We start from the raw sequence: 19,995 nt of genomic DNA, 5'->3' as shown, positions 1-19,995 counted from the left end.
AATGTAGTATATTTATCTCCTCTTTTAGGCTCTTTGAGCAAGACAAATTAGCAATGACTAAAAGAAATAATTTACTTCCCACACTTATTTCATTAATAAACAGCACATTGGGCGGATGTTGAATAATTGCAATGTTTGTTTTCTTTTTTATTCTACTGTGCTCTCTTATTCTTGTAGCTCTTTTATTCAAATAAAACGAATTTTTGTGACGGTAGGGTAACACAAACATTTCCTGGGTTTTTTTTTGTATGAACACAATTGACATTCTATATCTTTTTTTTTGGACGCTCAGATAATGCTTTTGATAGAGTTTTATAGGTGATACAATCCAGACCCGTATATTACATTGAGCAGCTATATCTTCTTAATGCACGTGTGTTGCAACTACTCAAACTAGTTTGAACCTTACACAAACTAGTTTCTAATTTACATGATAATGCGCATTGATTGTGTCGCCATGCTTTCCCTCCCGACAAAATCTTGAGAATTAAAGAAAACTTTTTTTATTGATTATGTAATGTACATGTTGTATATTAGGTATAAAATAAGGATAGTCATGGCATTTTACATCATGCCACCCATACCACCCATACCGCCCATACCTCCCATACCTGGCATACCGGCAGGCATACTAGTAGACTTGGTGGGAGCATCAGTAATCATGCATTCAGTGGTAGTCAAGAGAGATGCAACACCAGAAGCATCAACCAAAGCGGTGCGAACAACCTTGGTAGGATCAATAATACCACGCTCAATCATATCACAGTATTCGTTGGTAGAAGCATCGTAACCCCAGTTGATGTTTTCAGGGTGTTCTTCAAGAAGCTTACCACTTACCACAGAACCTTCACCACCAGCATTGTCAACAATGGTACGGCAAGGGTTTTGAATGGCTTGGCGGATAATGTTGATGCCAAGTTGTTGATCAAAGTTGGCGCCCTTCAAGTTGGCAAGAGATTTAGCAGCCTTCAAGAGAGCAACACCACCACCAGGAACAATACCTTCTTCAACAGCAGCACGGGTAGCACAGAGAGCGTCATCGAAACGATCCTTCTTTTCACCAACTTCGACTTCAGAGGCACCACCGACATTGATGACAGCAACACCACCAGAGAGCTTAGCAAGACGTTCTTGAAGCTTTTCTTTTTCGTATTCAGAAGTGCTAGAATCAGCCATGGCACCACGGATTTGCTCACAGCGCTGAGTGATGATATCCTTAGAACCAGCACCGTTCATGATGATAGTATCTTCCTTAGTTATAGTAACAGAGCCAGAAGTGCCGAATAAGTCAGGGGTAGCTCTTTCCAACTTGAGATCAACATCATCAGAGAAGACGGTAGATTGAGTCAAGATACCAATATCACCTAAAATGTTACGACGGTTATCACCAAAACCAGGAGCCTTGACAGCAGCAACTTGAAGTTGACCACGGAGCTTATTCAAAATACAGGCAGCAAGAGCTTCACCATCAACATCTTCAGCAACAATCAAGAGAGGACGACGTTGAGTAGCAGCAGCTTCAAGAGCAGGCATGACATCGCTGAGCAAAGAAATCTTCTTTTCAGACAACAAGATCAAAGGCTTTTCGAATTCGACCTTTTGAGTCTTGGTATCGGTAATGAAGTAAGGGGAGATGAAACCACGATCGAAACGCATACCCTCAGTAACTTCCAATTCGTCGTCAATGGTCTTACCAGCCTTGACAGTGATGACACCTTCCTTACCAACACGCTCCATAGCTTGAGCAATCATCTCACCTACATGCTTGTCACCATTAGCAGAAATAGTGGCTACTTGAGCAATTTCTTGTGGAGTAGTGATGATCTTGGTGTGTTGCTTCAAGAAATCGACAACGGCATCAACAGCCATTTGAGCACCACGACGAAGATCCATGGGGTTACAACCAGCAGCGACGTTCTTAACACCTTCAGAGAAGATAGCACGGGTCAAGACAGTAGCAGTAGTAGTACCATCACCGGCAAGTTCGTTGGTCTTGTTGGCAACGTCTTGAACAAGACGAGCACCCAAGTTTTCAAACTTGTCTTCCAAAACAATGGATTTAGCAACAGTAACACCATCCTTGGTAATCTTGGGAGAACCATAGGGTTGTTCAATTAAGACGTTACGACCCTTGGGACCTAAAGTGACAGCAACAGATTTGGCTAAGATGTCAACACCGCGCAAGAGACCAGCACGACCATCAACACCAAACTTGATATCCTTGTGTGTAGAGTAAAGACGACGAAGAACGCCAGTAGAGTTGGCCAAAGAACGAGTCTTGGAGGCAATCATGCGGTTCATTGTTTCAAAGAAAAAAAGAAAGACGAAAGAGAAAAAAAAGAAAAATGCAGGATGTGCCTTTAATATTTCTTGCCCCGGAAGAAAAAAAATGAGTTTGAAAGAAGATGGGGGGAAGAAAGAGGACATTGTAGAAAGACCTAGAATGTTTAAGTGGCTTGGGCAATTAGATGGGAGAGAATGAATGAATACCTTTATTAATATAACAAGAACAATAAGCTATACAGTAATGTCTATTTGACAAGAATGAATTGTTTAGTTCTTTATTATAACAAAAGCCTTTCTTTCATTTATTTATTGCTTATTCAAAGTTGAAAATGTACAACAGTAGGAATGAATTTTTCCCACAATCTCTTACTATGGACCAATCAATGAATAAGCAGGAACAAAGGATGCTTAGTAAACCAAACCTCTGGGAGTGTAAGGTTCTTCCAAGTACTTGACATCTTCTTCTGTAAGCTTGATATCCAAAGAGCCAACAAGGTCGTAAAGTTGTTCAATTTTGCTAACACCCACAATAGGACTGCTGACATAAGGCTTGGTGAACTCCCATGCCAAAGCAATTTGAGCACAGGTAGCATTGTACTTTTTGGCAAGTTCTTCAACGCGGTCAATGATAGTATTGTTGCTTTCAGCTTGTGTGGTGGGGAACATGGACATAACAAAACGAGAGCCGCTTCTTGTGGTTTCTCTCTTTTTACCTGTGAGTTGACCCATAGCAAGAGGAGACCAAGGGATCCAAGCAATACCACTGTCAGAACAGTAAGGAGCCATCTCTCTTTCTTCTTCTCTGTAGAGCAAGTTGTACAAGTTTTGCATGGAGACGAATTGAGCCCAACCTCTCTTTTCAGCGACGTGGTTCATTTTAGCGAATTGCCAAGTGGCCATAGAGGAAGCACCAATGTAACGAACCTAGTGTTGTGTATTGGTCAACTGAATTTATCGTGCCGTCAAATCCCTTACCTTGCCGGAGCGCACCAAGTCATTCAAGGCTTCCATGGTTTCTTCAATAGGCGTGTTAGGATCAAAACGATGAATTTGGTATAAATCAATATAGTTTACACCAAGACGTTCCAAGGAAGCATCAACAGCATCAAAGATATGCTTGCGAGAGAGACCAAATCGATTAATCATATCAGGGTCTGTCTGAAGAGTGCTACGATCAGATTTACCAGTATCGTCATAGACAGGACCAAAGACCTTGGTAGCAATAACAACACGGCTTCGAGGGGCATTGAGTTCCTTTAAGGCTTTACCGAGAATTTTTTCACTATCGCCGTTGGAGTAAGTGTTGGCAGTATCGAAAAAGTTGATGCCCAAGTTGTAGGCTTCCTTGATATCAGCAACAGCTTCAGCTTCATCCTTGACCCAAGGACTCCATTTAGAGTTACCATAAGACATACAGCCAAGACAGATACGAGAAACCTTTAAACCAGTGTTTCCGAGGCGAACATAGTACATTTTGGTGGTAGTAGTAGTAGCAGACATATATAAAAACTCTCAAGAAAGTAAAGCTAAATTGAACTGCCTAAAATCATACTTTTATATATCCTTGTTATTTGACAAATTGACTTTATTTGGAATGATTACATTTCTGCTAACATCTTGATGTCAAGTAAAATTCTGCTGGTACCGAAAATGACCCGAGAAGCTATCAGTTCTCCAAGACAAATCTAAATCTGGGTTTACCAGCTCTGAAGTCGTCTACAGCCTTTTGAACATCTTTCATCGGGTACTTTTGAATCCAAGGCTTGATTTGCTTTTCTTCAGCAAACTTAAGCATATCTTCGATCTCAGCAGGTGAACCAATGGCTGATCCATGAATGAAGCATTGATTAAAGATCAACACAACAGGTGGGATAGAAGGAAACTCCCATTCAGGGAAATTGACATTAAGGAAATAGCCATTACCATGAAGAAGTGAAAGATAATCAGCCCCTACAAAAGTGTTGGCAAACTATTGGTTTTCAAAACAAAAGACTTACACTTAAAATCAGGACTACAACCAGTACAAAGTATATGGGTCAACTGCTTTTTGTATTTCTTCATCTCCTCTTCATTACTAGTAACTAAAAACTCATCACAACCAAGTTCTTTAGCTACTTCACGCTTCTTATCGCTATAAGACATGCCGATAACTTTAGCACCCATGGCCTTTGCCCAAAGAACACCATAATGACCCAAACCGCCAATGCCCATAATGCCAACAACCGATTTCTCATTGACACCACTGCGCTTCAAGGGAGCATAAGTCGTGATGCCAGCGCAAAAGAAAGTGGCAGCAATTTCATTGGACAGATGATCAGGAATCTTGAACACAAAGCGACGATCGCCTCGCCATTTGTCAGCATAGCCACCATATGATTTGCTGCCATTGTAATATTTGCCATTGTAAGTACCTACATGGCCTTGATAGCATAGATTTTCCATACCCTCATTACAATGAGAGCAATGATGACAGCTACCAGATTGAGCACCAATGCCTACACGATCACCAACTTTAACATGCGATACATTCTTGCCAACGCGAGTAACATTGCCCGTAATTTCATGGCCCACAACACAAGGATAATCAGTCTTGCCCCATTGATCTCCTTCATCCAAAGTATGAATATCACTTCCACAGATGCCACAGTGAGTGATATCGATTTCTACACAGTCTTCATCCCATTTTCTTAATTCGAGTTCTTTCTTTTCAAGAGATTTGCCTTTAGCAACACCAGCCCAAGCAATAAACTTATTAGAAGACATTTAAATAGTATTATCAATAAAGAGAAAAATACATGTTTTTTTTATCGAGACTCTTTTTATAGTGTAGTTTCAGAAAAGTACTTTTTTTTTTTTTTTTTTTTTTTTTTTTTTTTTTTTACATGGGGAACTTTTTTCTTCTATGACGATCGCGATACGGTTATCATGCAATAAAAATCGATCTATAAATTTATTTTACATTTGATTTTGAGTTTTGAAAGCATCCCATGCTTCATTCAAAGCAGCAAAGATACCACTGGCAATCATTCTTTGCTCAACAGTAACATTAGATGGAAGCTAACAGCATATATTAGTACAGAAAAAAAAAAGGGGAGTTTCCCAGTGTAGACTCTATTTTTTACCTTGTCAGGATGTACTTTGCCAATAGCCTTCATATAACACACCTTGCATTTCTTGGGATTCACAAGTTCACTCATTTGAGCTCCCTTCCATTGAGCACCAGGCCAAAGCAATGTGTCCAATGTAGCCAATAATGCACGTAGATTTTGTTCTTTACCAGCCTTCCAAGCAACTAATTTGGCATTTACCATATCTGTCTTTTCTAGACGCTCTGCTTCTTCTGCCTCTTGTTCAGCAGCTTTGGCACGCATAGCAGTTACTGCTTTACTTTTGCTTAATTCTTCTTGAGATACTATGGGCATATCAGGTGGGTTTATATTAGGATCAAACATGGACATCAAGTCTTGTTTTGGTTGTTGTTGTTGTTGTTGTGGTAATGATGGCAATAATGATGATGGTGTTGATTTCTTGATAGGCTCTTTCTTTGTGTTCAAAGCTTGTCGACAACGAGCCATACCATGATTAATCTTGGGATTACCAGTACCTTCAAGTTTGACAAGTTCATTATACACACCTAAAGCGTCTGTATATTTTTCGATGTTTTCTAATGCTTCTGCTTTACGATACAGAGACTTGATGATTTGGTCTCGCCAGACAATCACCACACCTTCTACTTCTGTGCTACCATCACCACTTTGCTTGGCAAGATCAATGGCCGTGTCGCAATCTTCGACACATTTTTTGTACTCACCAATCTTGAGGCGTGTCATAGCTCGATTGTTGCATAGTAAGACAAGGTGGTCGTGTCCTGAGGGCAGCATATCAATAGCGCGAGTGTAAGCAGCTTCGGCGTCACCAAATTGACCTAATTTGAACTTGGCATTGCCGAGTTCTCTTGCTTCGTTTGTCTTTGTCATTATGTCAGATGAAGCATTGACGATGGGTCGTGTACGGACATGGTTGACAGGTTTAGCAGGAGGGTGGGCAGGTTTCACAGGTGATGGAGCAGGCTTTGAAGGCACATGAGAAGGGTTTTGTTGGCTTGGTGTTGATCTTCCGCTATTGGGACGACGATGACGAGAAGGTGAAACATAAGTATCTTCTGAGATTAATGTCTCTTTTCTAGCCTTTTCTTGTTGACGCATACGATGAGCGGCAGCCGCTTTCTCACGCTGTCTCTTTTGTCTTTCATGATCGTCATCGTCATCGTCATCATCTGCAAATCTTTCCACTTTTTGAGAATCCATTGTCATGTCTATGTCTTTATCTGTCATCCATTTAGGTCTGGCATTTTGCTTTTGCTCCTGTAATCTTTGTGCTCGTTGTTGTTCTTGCCAATCCACTACAACCTTTGTTACTTTTTCACGTCCTGCCTTAAAATAAGAAGTGGCATTCTTGTAAAGAAATCCACCTAATTCTTGTGCCTGAGATACGATTTTCTCAGTTTGGTTATGTGGTCTGTCTTCAGCCTGTTTGTTCGGAACAGAAGTATTTTGTGCACTGCTCCTTGTAGGTTGTTGGCGCTTTGCTGTTTCCAAATTCTGAACTAATAAATCAATAGCTGCCTGAAGATCCTGACCACCTGTGGCTTCTATAGCAAATTTTGATTCCTGCAAACTGAATCCCATATCAATCAAATGTGCCATCATTTCATCTTCTTGATCATCATCGAGTTTAGTGTTTGTGACAACAGGGCTTGTAGATTTGTCTGAAGGTGCTTTGGTAGAAGGCGGTTCGGCCAATATGCCTAATGGGTTATCATCTTCTTCTACAATATGTGTCGTCTGTTGAACTAGTGACTCCATATCAAATGGGTCATTCGCTATGTTTGTGTTTACGGTTGCTTTTGTGTCCAGAAAATCAAAATCCCAATCGTTGTCACTTTGAGAAACAGGTGTAGAACTGCCTTGTGTTCGTCTACAGACAAGTCAATCAACGCCATTTTTTTATATTTGTATTACTTACATTTGGTTTAAAGAAGTATTCTTTTCTTGAGTTGGTTTCTTATTACCAAAAGGGTCAAGTAAGTCTTCAAAAGAAGAAGTAGTTGTTTTATTGACTTCGAGTGTAGAAAGTGACGGAGAGGGAGCAGCACTCAAAGTAGTTCTTGAAGTAGGTGTATTCGCTCGAACAGGCGTGTTGGCCTGACTAGGTATATTGGTCTGAGTAGGTATACTGGTGTTGGCTTGAATAGGTGTAAGCCAAGGTGACGTATTTTGTTGACATTTTTGTTGCTCTAATAAAGAAAGCTTGGGTGCTTCTGCTGGTTTATTAGTTGACAGCAAGTCAGCAAATGCATCTTTTGGCTTGGAAGAAGGGGGTGTTGGCTTAGGGGAAGAGGAAGGTGCTGACCAGTTGAGGTCTAACAAGTCGTCCATAATTTACAGAAACAAAAGAGTGTAAAATAATAATAATTAAAAGAAAGAGGAATAGGAAATATTGCATTTCATTTAATTTATATTTTTGAACCAATAAGACTTTTATACATTGCTCTTTCTTTTTTTTATTATTATTGTTAGGATTGTCATTCTCTTTCTCTAATGATGATGGCCTTCAGGCTTTTGGAAACGAATGCCACCTATAAGGAAAGAAAAGTCAATAAATTATTACAATCATCATCACTTACAGTAAGAACAAGCATGAGGTCCAGGCTTATCCAAGTTGATATAAATCTTGGGATGACCTAAAACACCACCACCTAATGATATCGTGAATAAATAAAAAAAAAAAAAAAAACTAGACAATCTTTAAACACTTTACCACCATCACAGTGAGCAATGCGCTTATTAACAAATCGAATGGGTTCTTCAGCAATAAGGTCAATAGCAGCCATAGGGTTGGGCTAATGTATAATTTAAGTTATCAAATTCTATATTCTATCTCTCTCTCTTTTCTGTTTGTTTACCTGAGTAGTAAGGTCGGTTTGTTCGAAACGAGGACCAGCTAAAGCTTCAGACTTGGGACGTTGAGTCTCGGACCAAGTAGTGGCACGGTTGGCTGACTGTTCGACTTGAGGAGCAACAGACTTTTCAGTAGGGCGAAGAGAAGTTGAATAGGCAGCAGAAAAGCTCTTCAAACTGGTTTGACGTGCTGTAGAAGGTCTCAAGCGTAATGAGTGTCGAAGCATAGTTTATTGTAAGGAAAAAAAAAGGGCAATAAAAAAAAAAAGATTAGGCCTGCCGACTCTAAGCACCAACTGATGCTACCGACAAAAAAAAAAAAGATGACGTTGGCTTTTGTGACTTAAATTTTCTTGGTAAGAAGGATCAGTGATACACTTTATTCAAATGAACAGAAATAAAATCCTAGAATAGGTAAATAGTTGTATTGTTATTTACATTAATTAATGAGAAAGAGCAGAGAACAAAAAAGAGGTAAACTAGTGACAGATATTAACCAATTATATGTTGATGCCAAGTAGTTATGGTTGTCAAAGGCGGACGTACTCGTTATCAATTTCTTTAAAAGATACAACGCTTATTCAAGATGCATAAACTCAGAGAAGATACAAGTTGATGTGCTTAAAGGAACAAAGGTCTCAAAAAAGGCCGGCAATCTCATAACATTAAAGCATTAAACTCACACACAATGATTGGATATCGATAATTGAAAATAAAACCAACTCGGATTCTTCGTGAGCACCGAAATTGCACTACAAAAAAAAGCACCCGAGATTGAAATTTTGCTTGGAACAACCTGAAGACGTAGTTATTTGCCTTTAGTGCATTAAGGAAAATTGTGGATGGCTGCTTTCTGAGTCTATTGATCCAGAGAACACAGCAACTTTGCTGCTAAAATATTGAGAGAATCAATAAAAATGTTTATGAGGGTTTTCATCCATATCTCATCATTGCCATAGTACAGTTAGCATGCAAGTACACGCACCAAAAACCAGAGATTTTGACACACATCTTGAGTATTTATACTTGTCAAAATCAGCATTTTCCGTGAGTGGTACCTTTTGGTCAAAAGGCATGTTTTGTTCAAATTTTACAAGTCGCTTTTTTTTTTTTTTTTTTTTTTTTTTTTTTTTTTTTTTTTTTTTTTTTTTTTTTTTTTTTTTTTTTTTTGGTACATATCAACCCCAAAGGTACCCTGTATGTTAGTAGACATGGTTTGTAGGTAGTTGGAGCTTCCATGTGTATATAAGCAGACTTTATGTTACCTTTGTGCATATACTTTTTTGATACAAAAAGTGTGTTTATTACAAATGACATGGGGGGTTTTTTGCATGACTTGATGAGATCAATGATACTTTGCGCCAAATGAAACTGATTCTCTGTATATATATACTTCATAAAAAACGCAACAAACAAGAATGAAGTATTAGAAACTTTTGATAGATAAACTTATCCTTTCTTTCTTTACGTAATGTTTACAACCCTTTCGAAACCAACATGTGTACATTCCCTTTCAATAAAGTCATCAATTACAACAAGTTAAAACCAATTGATTTGACTAGAACATCAGATTCCAAAATGTAAGAAAGTAGTCCTAGTTCAAATGAAGTCATCCCACTTACACGAACGTATTTAAGAAACATCTTTGTAATTCTGGTATTACTTTAATGTGTATTTTGATGATGATACAAGTAAATATAAACGCTGATACCGTTTATTTGAATAAGTTTTATTAGTCAAGTTTTTTTTTTTTTTTTTTTTAGTTGACTATCCCTCTACTGTTTACAGAGTAGAATCTGTCTCCATGTTCGTTGCATAAAGACCTCCTACTTCTGTCGGTAAATCAATCTGAATGGTGCGTAATCCTCGAGAAGAACTAAGACGATTGAATTCAGCCTGTAGATCTTTACCCATCTGTGTCACAACATCGTCTGGCATATTAAACATGTAACAATTGATAAACACTTGTTTGGCATCCTTCAATAGTTGATCAGGATGTGTGTATTTGCCCTTGTCGAGTTTACGACGAATGGTACCGAAATCCATAGGTTTTTTGATGATATCATGATACGTAGGAATCTGCAGTAATTCGACATCAACAGGTGCACCAAATGCAAAATAGTGAGGATGATGGCGTAAACGATCGAGAACGGACTTATATTTACGAAGCTCTACCAAGTTGGGCGAAGTGGCACTGGATGGACTAGTAGCCACGGGTGGTGTAGAGGGTGTGGTAGCCACAGCTGGAGATGGTTTCGTATGGCCGTTTGATGTATGGACAACTGTTGTATTTGTGATGGCTTCGTTCTTTAATTCTTCTTCTTTACGTCTCAGGGCAGGGCCTTCTTTGTTTAAAATGTTTTCTAAAGTTTTAGCATGCTGTGATAGCAAGTGATCAAATCCATTAAACGTATAACAGTTAGTAAAGATCAATCGCATGTCGCTTTCAAATTCTTTGACAGTTTTGTATTGTCCGCTGTTAAGTTTCTTCATCCTATTGTCTCCTTGTTAAATCAAAACGTTTTATTCAATGACTTACATGGTACCAAGATCCATAGGTTTCTTGATGATCATAGGATAATGAGGAACACATAAGGCAACAGGATCAACCTAAAATAAGGTGAACATCTACAAAAGAAAAAAAGAGAGTAAACTTACAGGTTCTAAGAAACCAAGAGCTTCTGGTTTTTTCATGACCTTTGAAAGTAAGGCCTTCATCTTGGATTGTAAGACAGGATGGAGTTTAGCTGGTGGTTCAGCCATGCTCGATGAAGGTGACTTAGTAACTACAGGTGATTTGACAACCACAGGATCAACTTCCATAGAATCTTTGGTAGTCTCGACTTTAGTATGTGTTGACTTGACCTTTTTAGGTGGTTGTTCTTCTATCTTCTTTGCTGTAGATGAATGAGCACGTTTTGGTGCAGGAGCAGCAGCAGGAGTAGAACTGGTAGTTGACACTGGAGTAGCAGCAGCAGCAGTAGCAGCAGCAGCAGCAGCAGGAGGAGGTGGTGGTGGTGGAGGAGGCGCCTCAGCACTTGCAATACGAGCACGCATCTCACGGCTAATGTTTTGATAATACTTTTCCAGCTTTTTGCCTTGATCATTACCATAAGTACCTGGTGCATTGTAAGTAAAGCAGTTCTTGAACACAAGTCGAATATCAGCATCTAATGCCTTGAGCGAAGTGTATTTATCACTTTCCAATTGTTCCCAAATGGTTCGCAAATCCATGGGATGTTTCACAATTGTGGCATAGTCTTGCAAAGCCTCTAAATCAACAGGCTCATTGAACAAAGCAGCAGCATCATGTAATGTCAGTTTGTTCACTACTTTTTGTGCAATACGCTTATCTTCTCCCTTGAGTGCATTGGGATGAGCAAATTCAGCAGCCCAGACTTGATTAAGAAAGGCTTCTAATGCTTGGCATTGTTTAGCTACCCATGATTCATGCGCATTAAAGCTATAGCAGTTCCAAAAAATTTGTCGAATGTCACGTTCCAATTCCCAAATAGTGGCATATTTGTCTTCTTGAAAGTTCTTTCGAATGGCACTCAAATGCATGGGCCGTTTGATGATCTCATAGTATTGAGGAATATTGAGTCCAACAGCATCCACAGGATCAATAAAGGGTTGAGAAGCTTGATGAGCACATAGCTTTTTAAGCACACGCTCACATTTCTTTTTGTTGGCTTCATTCATGCTAGGATTGATCGCTGCAGTAGGTGATACAGTTTTAGGCGTTTCCACAGTACTGGGCGATGCAACAACAGGCTTTGGCTTAGGCTTTTCTATAACACGAGTCACAGTAGTGGATGGTGCAGGAGCAGGTGAAGAAGAGGGTGCAGTGATAGTAATCTTATTAGGCTTGGGTTTCTCTACAGGCGTCGATGGAGGAATATGTATAGTAGGTTTGGATACTTTGTTTGGCATGTTTAGCTTGATGGATGTACTTGGCTTGGTAGGAGACTCGTTCAAGCGAGCGTCTTCAGTTGAATTATTTACAGTCTTGGGTATTTTAGTAGAAGAAACAGAAGTGGATTTAGGTGATTTATCATGACGCACTTTGATCTTGCTGATAATACGACGGTCCTTTTTAGATATCTCTCCACTTTCTGTCTTTTTATGCTTGGGTTTAGAAAGAGTCAACACGGGAGGTGGTGGCACTGGTTCAGGCGAATGTTGCTTCGCAGGAAGAGTGGGTTGTTTCACAGTAATAGGAGGAGAAGGAGGAGGAGGTGGAAGAGGTTGTTCTACCACAGGCTCATCAATATCAATATCAATCAATTGACTTTCAGAATCAGAAGATGAACTCTCGGGTACATCTTGAGTTGCTTTGATTTGAACGCTGTTTGTCTTTTTATGACTTTTGTGTGGTTTCTCTTCAGCCTTTGGTTTGGGTTTATTAAGGCGAATTGTTGTAGGTGTCGAGGATTCCTCTTTTGTTTCTTGTGTAGAAGGTAAAGTAGGCACACGAATGGTTACCTTGAGACCAACATCAATTGGCTTAAACATGTATTCACAAAGCTGAAGTAAATATTTACGAATACAGTGATCCAATTTAGCATTTTCAGCCGAACTATAGAAACGATGAGTGCTCTCGCCCAAAAACAACAAGGATGATACTTACTTCAACAACTCCCACAAGTTCTGTTGAAATGCTGTATTGTTCTCAAACCGTTTTCGTAAATTCTCAATGCTTGCTTGAAATTCTTGCTGAGGTGTCTTCTTGAGAGGTCCAATATCATCATCCACAACAATACGCCCATCTTCTTCAGAAAAGTCTTCCATGGCCCGTGTAGGCACTGTGACCACACTTGAATTCTCTCGAATAGCCAAACCCAACCATGCCAGCATGGCACGAGCCACATAATGACACACATAGACACAAGGATCTTCCTTGATGATGTTCAACAAATACCGATTCAACACAGCATCCGAAAGACCGCAGAGAATAAGCAAGCTGTCTAAAGCAGCCAATCGAACATCGAGATAATTACCATAGCGTGTATACTGCATAAACATCGATAGATTCACAGGCATGAGTCCCTTCAGCATCAGTTTGGTCATCGTGCGTAAGCAAGTGACGGTGACTGTATTGTGGTAGGTGGGGATCACATAGTCCAGTGTACGGAAACGTTCAATCTCTGCCTTGGCTGCCGCAGTGACTTGTTGGCCTTCAGGACTATCGTAATGTAATGCATCAGGTTTATCTGACGAGGGTATTAACGCATCACCTAAAGAAGAAATTAAGGTAGCCACATAGTAGCAGTCAGAGAACTCATTGCCAATGTTATCATTGTACTTGAGTAAGTCTAATAAGAATTGACGGATACGGACAGGCGTTAAACCGTGATCATCCCGTATCTGTGAAAAGGCAACCACAGACGCCTTTTGAAGGAAATAGTCGGACAGGTTGGAGAAATTGTTAGGCTTTGGAATCGAATTGGTTAAAGGTAAATCATCCTGATCCATAGCGCGTTGCGTAAGACTACTGACAGGGAAACAAAAGCGCTTTTGAAACATCTTGTTGAGTTGATGTAAGCCTACCCAGTTCAGGGAAGGACGAGCACAGGCTGCTAGACCATACGCCGCTTCCATGCGAATCTTGTAGAAGCACTTTGGATCCAATACAGCACGCAACAAACTGGTCGATGTTGGACTGGAAGGCATATGTTTAAGAGCGTCAATAGCTTCATGCTGAGCAACGACATCCCGATCTTTGGTCAATTGAGCAGCCCACATATAATCAGGTTGTTTGAAATCACAAATGCAGAGCCATTCAAATTCGGCATCCAATCGAATCCAATCAAACATGGCACTAGCAGCACCACTTGTATCTTCTTCATCTTGACCCCATTCGACCACATGCCATTCTCCTTTTTGTTTGGGATCTTCAAACACAGGCATACCAAGACCTAAACTGGGAATAATACCAAGCACTGTTGTCCCATCCCCTTCTTCGTTTTCTTGTTCTTCTTCTGCTACAGCAGCAGCAGCAGCAGCTTGTTTGGCCAAGAAACGCTTGGTGTTTCGACGAATACGCTTATACTTTGTATTGAACTGAACCTCAAACTTGTTTTCCATCGATTGAATATCAAGGATGTGTTCATAAGGCGTACCATCGGCTTCATGAATGCGGACCGTGAGATTGCCAGTAAAGATGGGCGACATGAGTTCATAATAGTTGGCAGTAACATTGTCCCCGATAGACAAGTGATCTTGACTGGCCAGTAGTTGTGTATTAGTATTTTCTTGTCGCATAAAGATTTCGACTACCATCTTTTTACGGTTAAAATGAAAACTGAAAAAGAACTTGGGACAACCACTGCGATAGATCCATTGTTCAGCAAACACTTTGGTATCAAACCCACTGACTTTTCTACAAAGACGTAAAAAGTAATGTGTACTAATCGCATTCTGTGCCAATTCACCACTCATGGCAGACACAAGCACTTTGGGTAGCACACGAGACAAGCCTAGTGTGCCACCACCTTTACACATTCTTTTGTCCAGCATGTAAATCACCAAGGGAGCTTTGAGTTCAATGAAATCCAGGTCCTCAGGGTCCAAAGGATAAGGCAATGCTGGGTTATAGAGAGGAGGGCGATTGATGTCCAACATACAGCACAGTTCCATGTCTTTCTTTAGTCTTAGACGGTATTCATTGTTACCCAAATGTCGCTTGACAAACAAGGAACCCATGAGATTGGCTAAACCACGCACAAGCCAAGTATCAGGCCATGATTTCTGAACAATGTAGATACCAAACCATTGTCTGGCAAGTGCCTGACTTAATTCACGTCTTGTACTATAGATCTGATCAATCACATCAGATGGATGTAACAAGCGAGAACTACAGATAGCCAAAGAAGCACATGAAGTAGTATCTGACCAAGCATCTTCTACAAACACAAGCTTATAGTCTGAGAATGGATAGGAACCATATTCTTGAGTATAAAAATGCATCGCCTATCCTGTATTATTGACTGCATATATTTCCCTTGGATTGAACTTACATGCATCAAGAAACTACAAGTCACACTCAGTTCTTCTTCAAGTCCTGGTAGTGCAAATGCATAAATATTTGACATCATATTGATTTCAGCCATCAGACTCTGTTGTTGACTTTCGTCTAAATCAGCTGCTGTCATGACTTCTTCCTGTAGTTGAGAGGGTGATAGTTTAATCATCTCAAATGGGCCAATAGCAAACCCAATAAAGGGAGCTGGTGTAGGTACGGATAGACTATAGTGTACAATCTTCTTGGATGCGTCTGTTGGATGAATGACTTGTTCAACGACATCACCACTGCATACAACCATCATGCCTTCTACTTCATCAAATGCACCTTCTCCATCGTATTCAGGCACTGAATGATCTTCCTTTCGAGGCACAATGAATTCCATATCCCACGTACATCTTTCTGATATTTTGTCAATGCATGGTAACCATGAACGAGTTGCCCCTGGTAACGGTTGATGGACTGTATAGACATGATTGTGTCGATAAGGTGCAGTCTCATTGTCTTTTTGAACAAACACAACACCATTGCGTGGATCTTCAAGGGTATATTGAATTTGAATCACAATAGGCTCATAATTGGGTTCTGTTGATTCTGCTGCTGGTTTATCAGGTAACTATGGGATGGTTATCAACCACACACACACACACACATATATATATATATACAGAGAGAGATTGTTGTCGATACTTGCCTGTTGAATACAGTTTGCTGGTAATTTGATATTTAATTCACCTTCATTGGCATCTCGTAAAGCATTTAAATATCGACTTTTATAGACTTGATGATGTGCAATGGTGGTGTTGGATCCCAAAGTAAGATCAGATACAGCATCTACATAGTCATATTCTACAGGTGTATCATTTAACAGGACTTGGGTTATTTCTATACAGTGTTAATAGGTGCGATGATAAGTCGAGTGATGCTTACTGCATTGTCGACAGTTCACTCGTAAGTTGGTCAGTTTATTTAAAGGTTGAATCGTAAGTTCTGCTAGACCCTATCCAGAATATCTATTATGGCTCTGTCTGGTGCGCACGATTATATTACCTTGATAAAACGTTGACTCGGATCCACTTCAAGTACAAAACGTTCATGACTTGTATTAAGAAAGATAGAATGTCAATATACGCGTATGATACACACTAGAATACTTATAAGTTGAAAGCCTTTTTAGGAGCCTCTTTTTGCATGACTTATAAGAGACTTGATTACAAGTAAAAAGGAAAAAATAGAAAAAAATAACAAAAAAAAAAAAAAAAAAAGAATAAAGAACGGAATGAATTTATTCGCGCGTCACCAAAACCATTTCTGTACTGCGCTAAAACAATTTCTATGCTCCTTTTTCTTGTATCTCATCATAGATCTCAATGTTTAACTTTGAACTTGGTAGTTCAAGAAAATAAACTTATATTTTTATACTAATAAAAAAGCTTGTTAAAACAAAACAAAAAAAGAAACAAAAAAAAAAGGATTCAGATGCTATCGTATTATTGTTGTTTTAAGCTAAAGAGAGAGAGGGGGAAGAGAGAGTAGACTACGCAACATTCTTTGAGCCAATCAAAAGTCAGTAAACGCGTCACAGTCTATCTTAATTTTTTTTTCCTCCCCCTTTCTCTTGTTAAAAATTTTTCACGTAGTCTTTTTCAGATTCCCTCCATTAGACTTGTTCATCCCATCTTGTGAATCTTGATCCAACAACCTACCTTTTTCTTTGTTTCCTACGTTTTATAAAGTCTTTTAGAATAGGAATATGGCCTCAACACGCTCTAACCGTACCAAGAACGTTAATGAAGTAAAAGAAACGGCTCCTACCACTGTAAGCGACTCTGGTAGCTCCAACAATGCCTCACCAGCCCCTACTACACCTCCCTCTACAAAGAAGATCATCAAGAAGAAGTCCTCTGCTGGAAAATCACTTAGTAGCAGTGCTAAAAGGTAAATAAAGAAAGGGAACTATGCATAGATTAACACAAATATAGAATTTCCAAAGAATTAGCAGAGATTTCACTTGATCCTCCTTCCAATTGCAGGTAGAGTGACAGCATAAAATAAAAAAAAAAAAAAAAATAATGCAAGCGTATTGATGATTTACCTTCTTCTTTTCTTTTTCTGTAGTGCTGGTCCTAAAGGCGATAATCTATACGAATGGGTTTCTACTATTGCTGGTCCAAGTGATTCTCCTTATGCTGGTGGTATCTTTTTCTTGGATGTTCATTTCCCTCAAGAATACCCTTTCAAACCTCCCAAGGTAAAAAAAAAAAAAAGAAGTCCCATCAAATGATTTATTTATTTACGACGTGTCTTAGGTCGTGTTTAGAACACGTATTTATCACTGTAATATCAACAGTCAAGGTGCCATTTGTCTCGATATCCTTAAAGACAATTGGTCTCCTGCATTAACTATCTCAAAGGTCTTGCTCTCGATTTGTTCCTTATTGACAGATGCTAATCCTCGTAAGTCATTATTTTTTAATCCGTCTTTTTTTTTTAACAAGCATGATTAGATGATCCATTGGTAGGCTCTATTGCTCAAGAATATTTGACAAACAGAGAAGAACATGATAGCATAGCACGCGAATGGACAAAAAGGTAAAAAAAAAAAAAAGAAATTGCTTATCAGTAGTTTAATCAGGGTAATTTTAAAAGAGAGATCTAATCGCGTCTATTTCTGTTTATGTAGATATGCTTGTTAAAATAACTCTTGTCTCTCTCTCTCTCTCTCTTTTTTTTTCTCTCTCTCTGTTTCGTATTTATTAGATCCTCCTCCTTCCCTTTTTCTCATTCTTCAAAAAAAAAAACCAACATTATAATTATACATTTGCACTTCATATAGTAAATAAACTTGACATTTCACTTTTTAACAAAATATAATGAGGAGACAAATAATAGTAAGCGGGAAATTAAAAAAAAAAAGATTTAATCAATATCAAATCAATCTATATAAGAAACGGGTAACTGCAAGAAGAAGAAATACTCTTATGATCTCAACATAAAACAAACTAGGCAAAAATAAGTGGACTGAGTTTGTCAGATAACAGGGGATTCAGATAGTTTTATTTTGATCTAAACGGATCACTTGTTGTGTTCATTTTTTTTTAAAGCGCTGATCTAGAATGATGTAATCATTTGACAAGAAAAAAAAAAAATATATAAGAACGCGTTTCTGTCATTTCTTTTTTCTTCTTCTCTCTTGTATTAACTTATATATATATAAAAAATGGGTCTCTTAGATATCGTTCCTGCTGGTGTTGTTACTGGTGACAACCTCAAAAAGCTTTTTGATTACGGTAAGTAGTTTAAATAATAAATTCAGATAAATTAAATTCAAGAATAGCAAAGGAACACAAGTTCGCTATTCCTGCTATCAACTGTACTTCCACTAGGTAAGTAAAAGATATACAAACATGACTAGGGAACAAACTCCGAATGTCTCATTCTGGTTTATATTGTTTCCCAAAGCCATGTTTCAAATTTTTTTTTTTTTTGTGTTTAGCATAAACTTACACACACTTCTATTAGTACTGTCAATGCTGCTCTTGAAGCTGCCAGAAAGAACCAATCTCCTATCATCATTCAATTCTCTAACGGTGGTTCTGCTTATGTTGCTGGTAAGGCCATTGACAACAAGAACCAAGAAGCTTCTATTCTCGGTGCTGTTGCTGGTGCTCAATATGTTCGTGCTGTTGCCAAGGCTTATGGTATCCCCGTCGTTATCCACTCTGACCACTGTGCCAAGAAGCTTTTGCCTTGGTTCGATGGTATGCTCGCTGCTGATGAAGAATACTTCAAGGCTCATGGTGAACCCCTCTTCTCTTCTCACATGTTGGATCTCTCTGAAGAACCCATGGAAGAAAACATTGAACTCTGTCTCAAGTACCTTAAGCGTATGGCTCCCATGAAGTGTCTTCTCGAGATGGAAATCGGTATCACTGGTGGTGAAGAAGATGGTGTTGATAACTCTGATGTTGACAATGCTTCTCTCTACACTCAACCCGAAGATATCTGGGAAATCTACCGTCGCTTCTCTGAAGTTACTTCTCTCTTCTCCATTGCTGCTGCTTTCGGTAATGTTCACGGTGTCTATGCTCCTGGTAACGTCAAGCTTCACCCTGAACTCTTGGGTAAGCACCAAGCCTATGTGAAGGAACAACTCAAGTCTCAAGATGATAAGCCTGTCTACTTTGTCTTCCACGGTGGTTCTGGTTCTTCTGACCAAGAAATCCAAACTGCTCTTTCCTTTGGTGTCGTCAAGATGAACATTGATACTGATACCCAATGGGCTTACTGGTCTGGTCTCCGTGGCTTTTATGAAAAGAACAAGGATTACCTTCAAAGCCAAGTTGGTAACCCTGAAGGTGCCAACAAGCCTAACAAGAAGTACTATGATCCTCGTGTCTTTATCCGTGCTGCTGAAACCTCTATGGTTGACCGTATCGTTGTTGCCCTTGATGCCTTGAACAACAAGAACGTTTTGTAAATAATTAGATCATTTTATGTGTGTGTGTGTGTATAGTCTATTTAAAAAAAAAATGGTTTTTTTTTTGTCATAATAAAGTACACGTGTATTCTCCAATCTTATAAATATTTAATTATATTCTCCTTTATTTTCTCTTTTTCTTTTTGTCTGTATGGATATACAAAGAAGACTTTCACTTCCTAATTTAAACAAGTTAAGAGAAGAATGGGATAAAAGAGAAGCAGTTCAAGCCAATGCTCAATTAT

At 39.1% G+C, this 19,995-nt stretch overlaps 8 protein-coding genes across 8 annotated transcripts; 2 read left to right on the top strand and 6 right to left on the bottom strand.

Moving 5' to 3' along the window:
* Positions 1–564: 564 nt before the first annotated feature.
* Positions 565–2,374, bottom strand: B0P05DRAFT_552905 (hsp60-like protein; the record flags this gene model as incomplete). Its single annotated transcript, XM_051579519.1, has 1 exon — positions 565–2,374. Exon 1 carries the CDS (start codon positions 2,299–2,301, stop codon positions 565–567), a length of 1,737 nt encoding a protein of 578 aa, XP_051432195.1. The 5' UTR covers positions 2,302–2,374.
* A 320-nt stretch (positions 2,375–2,694) lies between these two features.
* Positions 2,695–3,786, bottom strand: B0P05DRAFT_589703 (NADP-dependent oxidoreductase domain-containing protein; the record flags this gene model as incomplete). The annotated part of the gene is made up of 2 exons (XM_051582753.1): positions 2,695–3,210; positions 3,262–3,786. 2 exons carry the CDS (start codon positions 3,784–3,786, stop codon positions 2,695–2,697), a joined length of 1,041 nt encoding a protein of 346 aa, XP_051432194.1.
* A 40-nt stretch (positions 3,787–3,826) lies between these two features.
* On the bottom strand, positions 3,827–5,127 carry B0P05DRAFT_552900 (chaperonin 10-like protein). Its single transcript, XM_051579518.1, has 2 exons — positions 4,284–5,127; positions 3,827–4,236 (listed from the first exon to the last, which is right to left on the bottom strand). Exons 1-2 carry the CDS (start codon positions 5,047–5,049, stop codon positions 3,953–3,955), a joined length of 1,050 nt encoding a protein of 349 aa, XP_051432193.1. The 5' UTR covers positions 5,050–5,127; the 3' UTR covers positions 3,827–3,952.
* A 42-nt stretch (positions 5,128–5,169) lies between these two features.
* B0P05DRAFT_205421 (uncharacterized protein) lies at positions 5,170–7,764 on the bottom strand. The gene is made up of 3 exons (XM_051573218.1): positions 7,312–7,764; positions 5,409–7,263; positions 5,170–5,343 (listed from the first exon to the last, which is right to left on the bottom strand). Exons 1-3 carry the CDS (start codon positions 7,722–7,724, stop codon positions 5,242–5,244), a joined length of 2,370 nt encoding a protein of 789 aa, XP_051432192.1. The 5' UTR covers positions 7,725–7,764; the 3' UTR covers positions 5,170–5,241.
* A 119-nt stretch (positions 7,765–7,883) lies between these two features.
* Positions 7,884–8,473, bottom strand: B0P05DRAFT_589700 (zinc-finger domain-containing protein; the record flags this gene model as incomplete). The annotated part of the gene is made up of 4 exons (XM_051582752.1): positions 7,884–7,924; positions 7,973–8,044; positions 8,107–8,188; positions 8,252–8,473. The coding sequence occupies 4 exons, from the start codon at positions 8,471–8,473 to the stop codon at positions 7,884–7,886; spliced, it is 417 nt and encodes a 138-aa protein (XP_051432191.1).
* A 1,534-nt stretch (positions 8,474–10,007) lies between these two features.
* On the bottom strand, positions 10,008–16,505 carry B0P05DRAFT_598794 (uncharacterized protein). Its single transcript, XM_051583184.1, has 9 exons — positions 16,429–16,505; positions 16,321–16,372; positions 16,201–16,270; positions 15,965–16,155; positions 15,266–15,886; positions 12,877–15,218; positions 10,905–12,825; positions 10,786–10,856; positions 10,008–10,740 (listed from the first exon to the last, which is right to left on the bottom strand). Exons 1-9 carry the CDS (start codon positions 16,461–16,463, stop codon positions 10,029–10,031), a joined length of 6,015 nt encoding a protein of 2,004 aa, XP_051432190.1. The 5' UTR covers positions 16,464–16,505; the 3' UTR covers positions 10,008–10,028.
* A 518-nt stretch (positions 16,506–17,023) lies between these two features.
* B0P05DRAFT_475557 (ubiquitin-conjugating enzyme/RWD-like protein) lies at positions 17,024–17,866 on the top strand (the record flags this gene model as incomplete). Its single annotated transcript, XM_051574847.1, has 5 exons — positions 17,024–17,208; positions 17,253–17,303; positions 17,389–17,521; positions 17,580–17,727; positions 17,778–17,866. 5 exons carry the CDS (start codon positions 17,024–17,026, stop codon positions 17,864–17,866), a joined length of 606 nt encoding a protein of 201 aa, XP_051432189.1.
* A 624-nt stretch (positions 17,867–18,490) lies between these two features.
* On the top strand, positions 18,491–19,750 carry B0P05DRAFT_475555 (fructose-bisphosphate aldolase, class II; the record flags this gene model as incomplete). The annotated part of the gene is made up of 3 exons (XM_051574846.1): positions 18,491–18,560; positions 18,608–18,656; positions 18,793–19,750. 3 exons carry the CDS (start codon positions 18,491–18,493, stop codon positions 19,748–19,750), a joined length of 1,077 nt encoding a protein of 358 aa, XP_051432188.1.
* Positions 19,751–19,995: the final 245 nt, after the last annotated feature.

The sequence above is a fragment of the Gilbertella persicaria genome, assembly GCF_025201335.1.
Source record: "Gilbertella persicaria strain CBS 190.32 chromosome Unknown B0P05scaffold_37, whole genome shotgun sequence".
In the NCBI taxonomy this organism is placed as follows: Eukaryota; Fungi; Mucoromycota; class Mucoromycetes; order Mucorales; family Choanephoraceae; genus Gilbertella; species Gilbertella persicaria.
Note: the sequence above shows the minus strand (reverse complement) of the source record. Positions and strands in the feature narration are given on the sequence as shown.

What these genes read in the sequence shown, in the direction of transcription:
- B0P05DRAFT_552900 (XM_051579518.1), bottom strand. Translation starts at nt 5,049, where the DNA reads ATGTCTTCTAATAAGTTTATTGCTTGGGCTGGTGTTGCTAAAGGCAAA. An exon ending in TTGTAGTCCTGATTTTAAGT is followed by an intron (nt 4,237 to 4,283) that starts GTAAGTCTTTTG and finishes ACACTTTTGTAG; the next exon opens with GGGCTGATTATCTTTCACTT.
- B0P05DRAFT_598794 (XM_051583184.1), bottom strand. Translation starts at nt 16,463, where the DNA reads ATGCAAAAAGAGGCTCCTAAAAAGGCTTTCAACTT. An exon ending in CCTAAAAAGGCTTTCAACTT is followed by an intron (nt 16,373 to 16,428) that starts ATAAGTATTCTA and finishes CTTTCTTAATAC; the next exon opens with AAGTCATGAACGTTTTGTAC. An exon ending in AACTTGTGGGAGTTGTTGAA is followed by an intron (nt 12,826 to 12,876) that starts GTAAGTATCATC and finishes TCGTTTCTATAG; the next exon opens with TTCGGCTGAAAATGCTAAAT.
- B0P05DRAFT_205421 (XM_051573218.1), bottom strand. Translation starts at nt 7,724, where the DNA reads ATGGACGACTTGTTAGACCTCAACTGGTCAGCACCTTCCTCTTCCCCT. An exon ending in AATACTTCTTTAAACCAAAT is followed by an intron (nt 7,264 to 7,311) that starts GTAAGTAATACA and finishes ACTTGTCTGTAG; the next exon opens with ACGAACACAAGGCAGTTCTA. An exon ending in GCAAAGTACATCCTGACAAG is followed by an intron (nt 5,344 to 5,408) that starts GTAAAAAATAGA and finishes ATATGCTGTTAG; the next exon opens with CTTCCATCTAATGTTACTGT.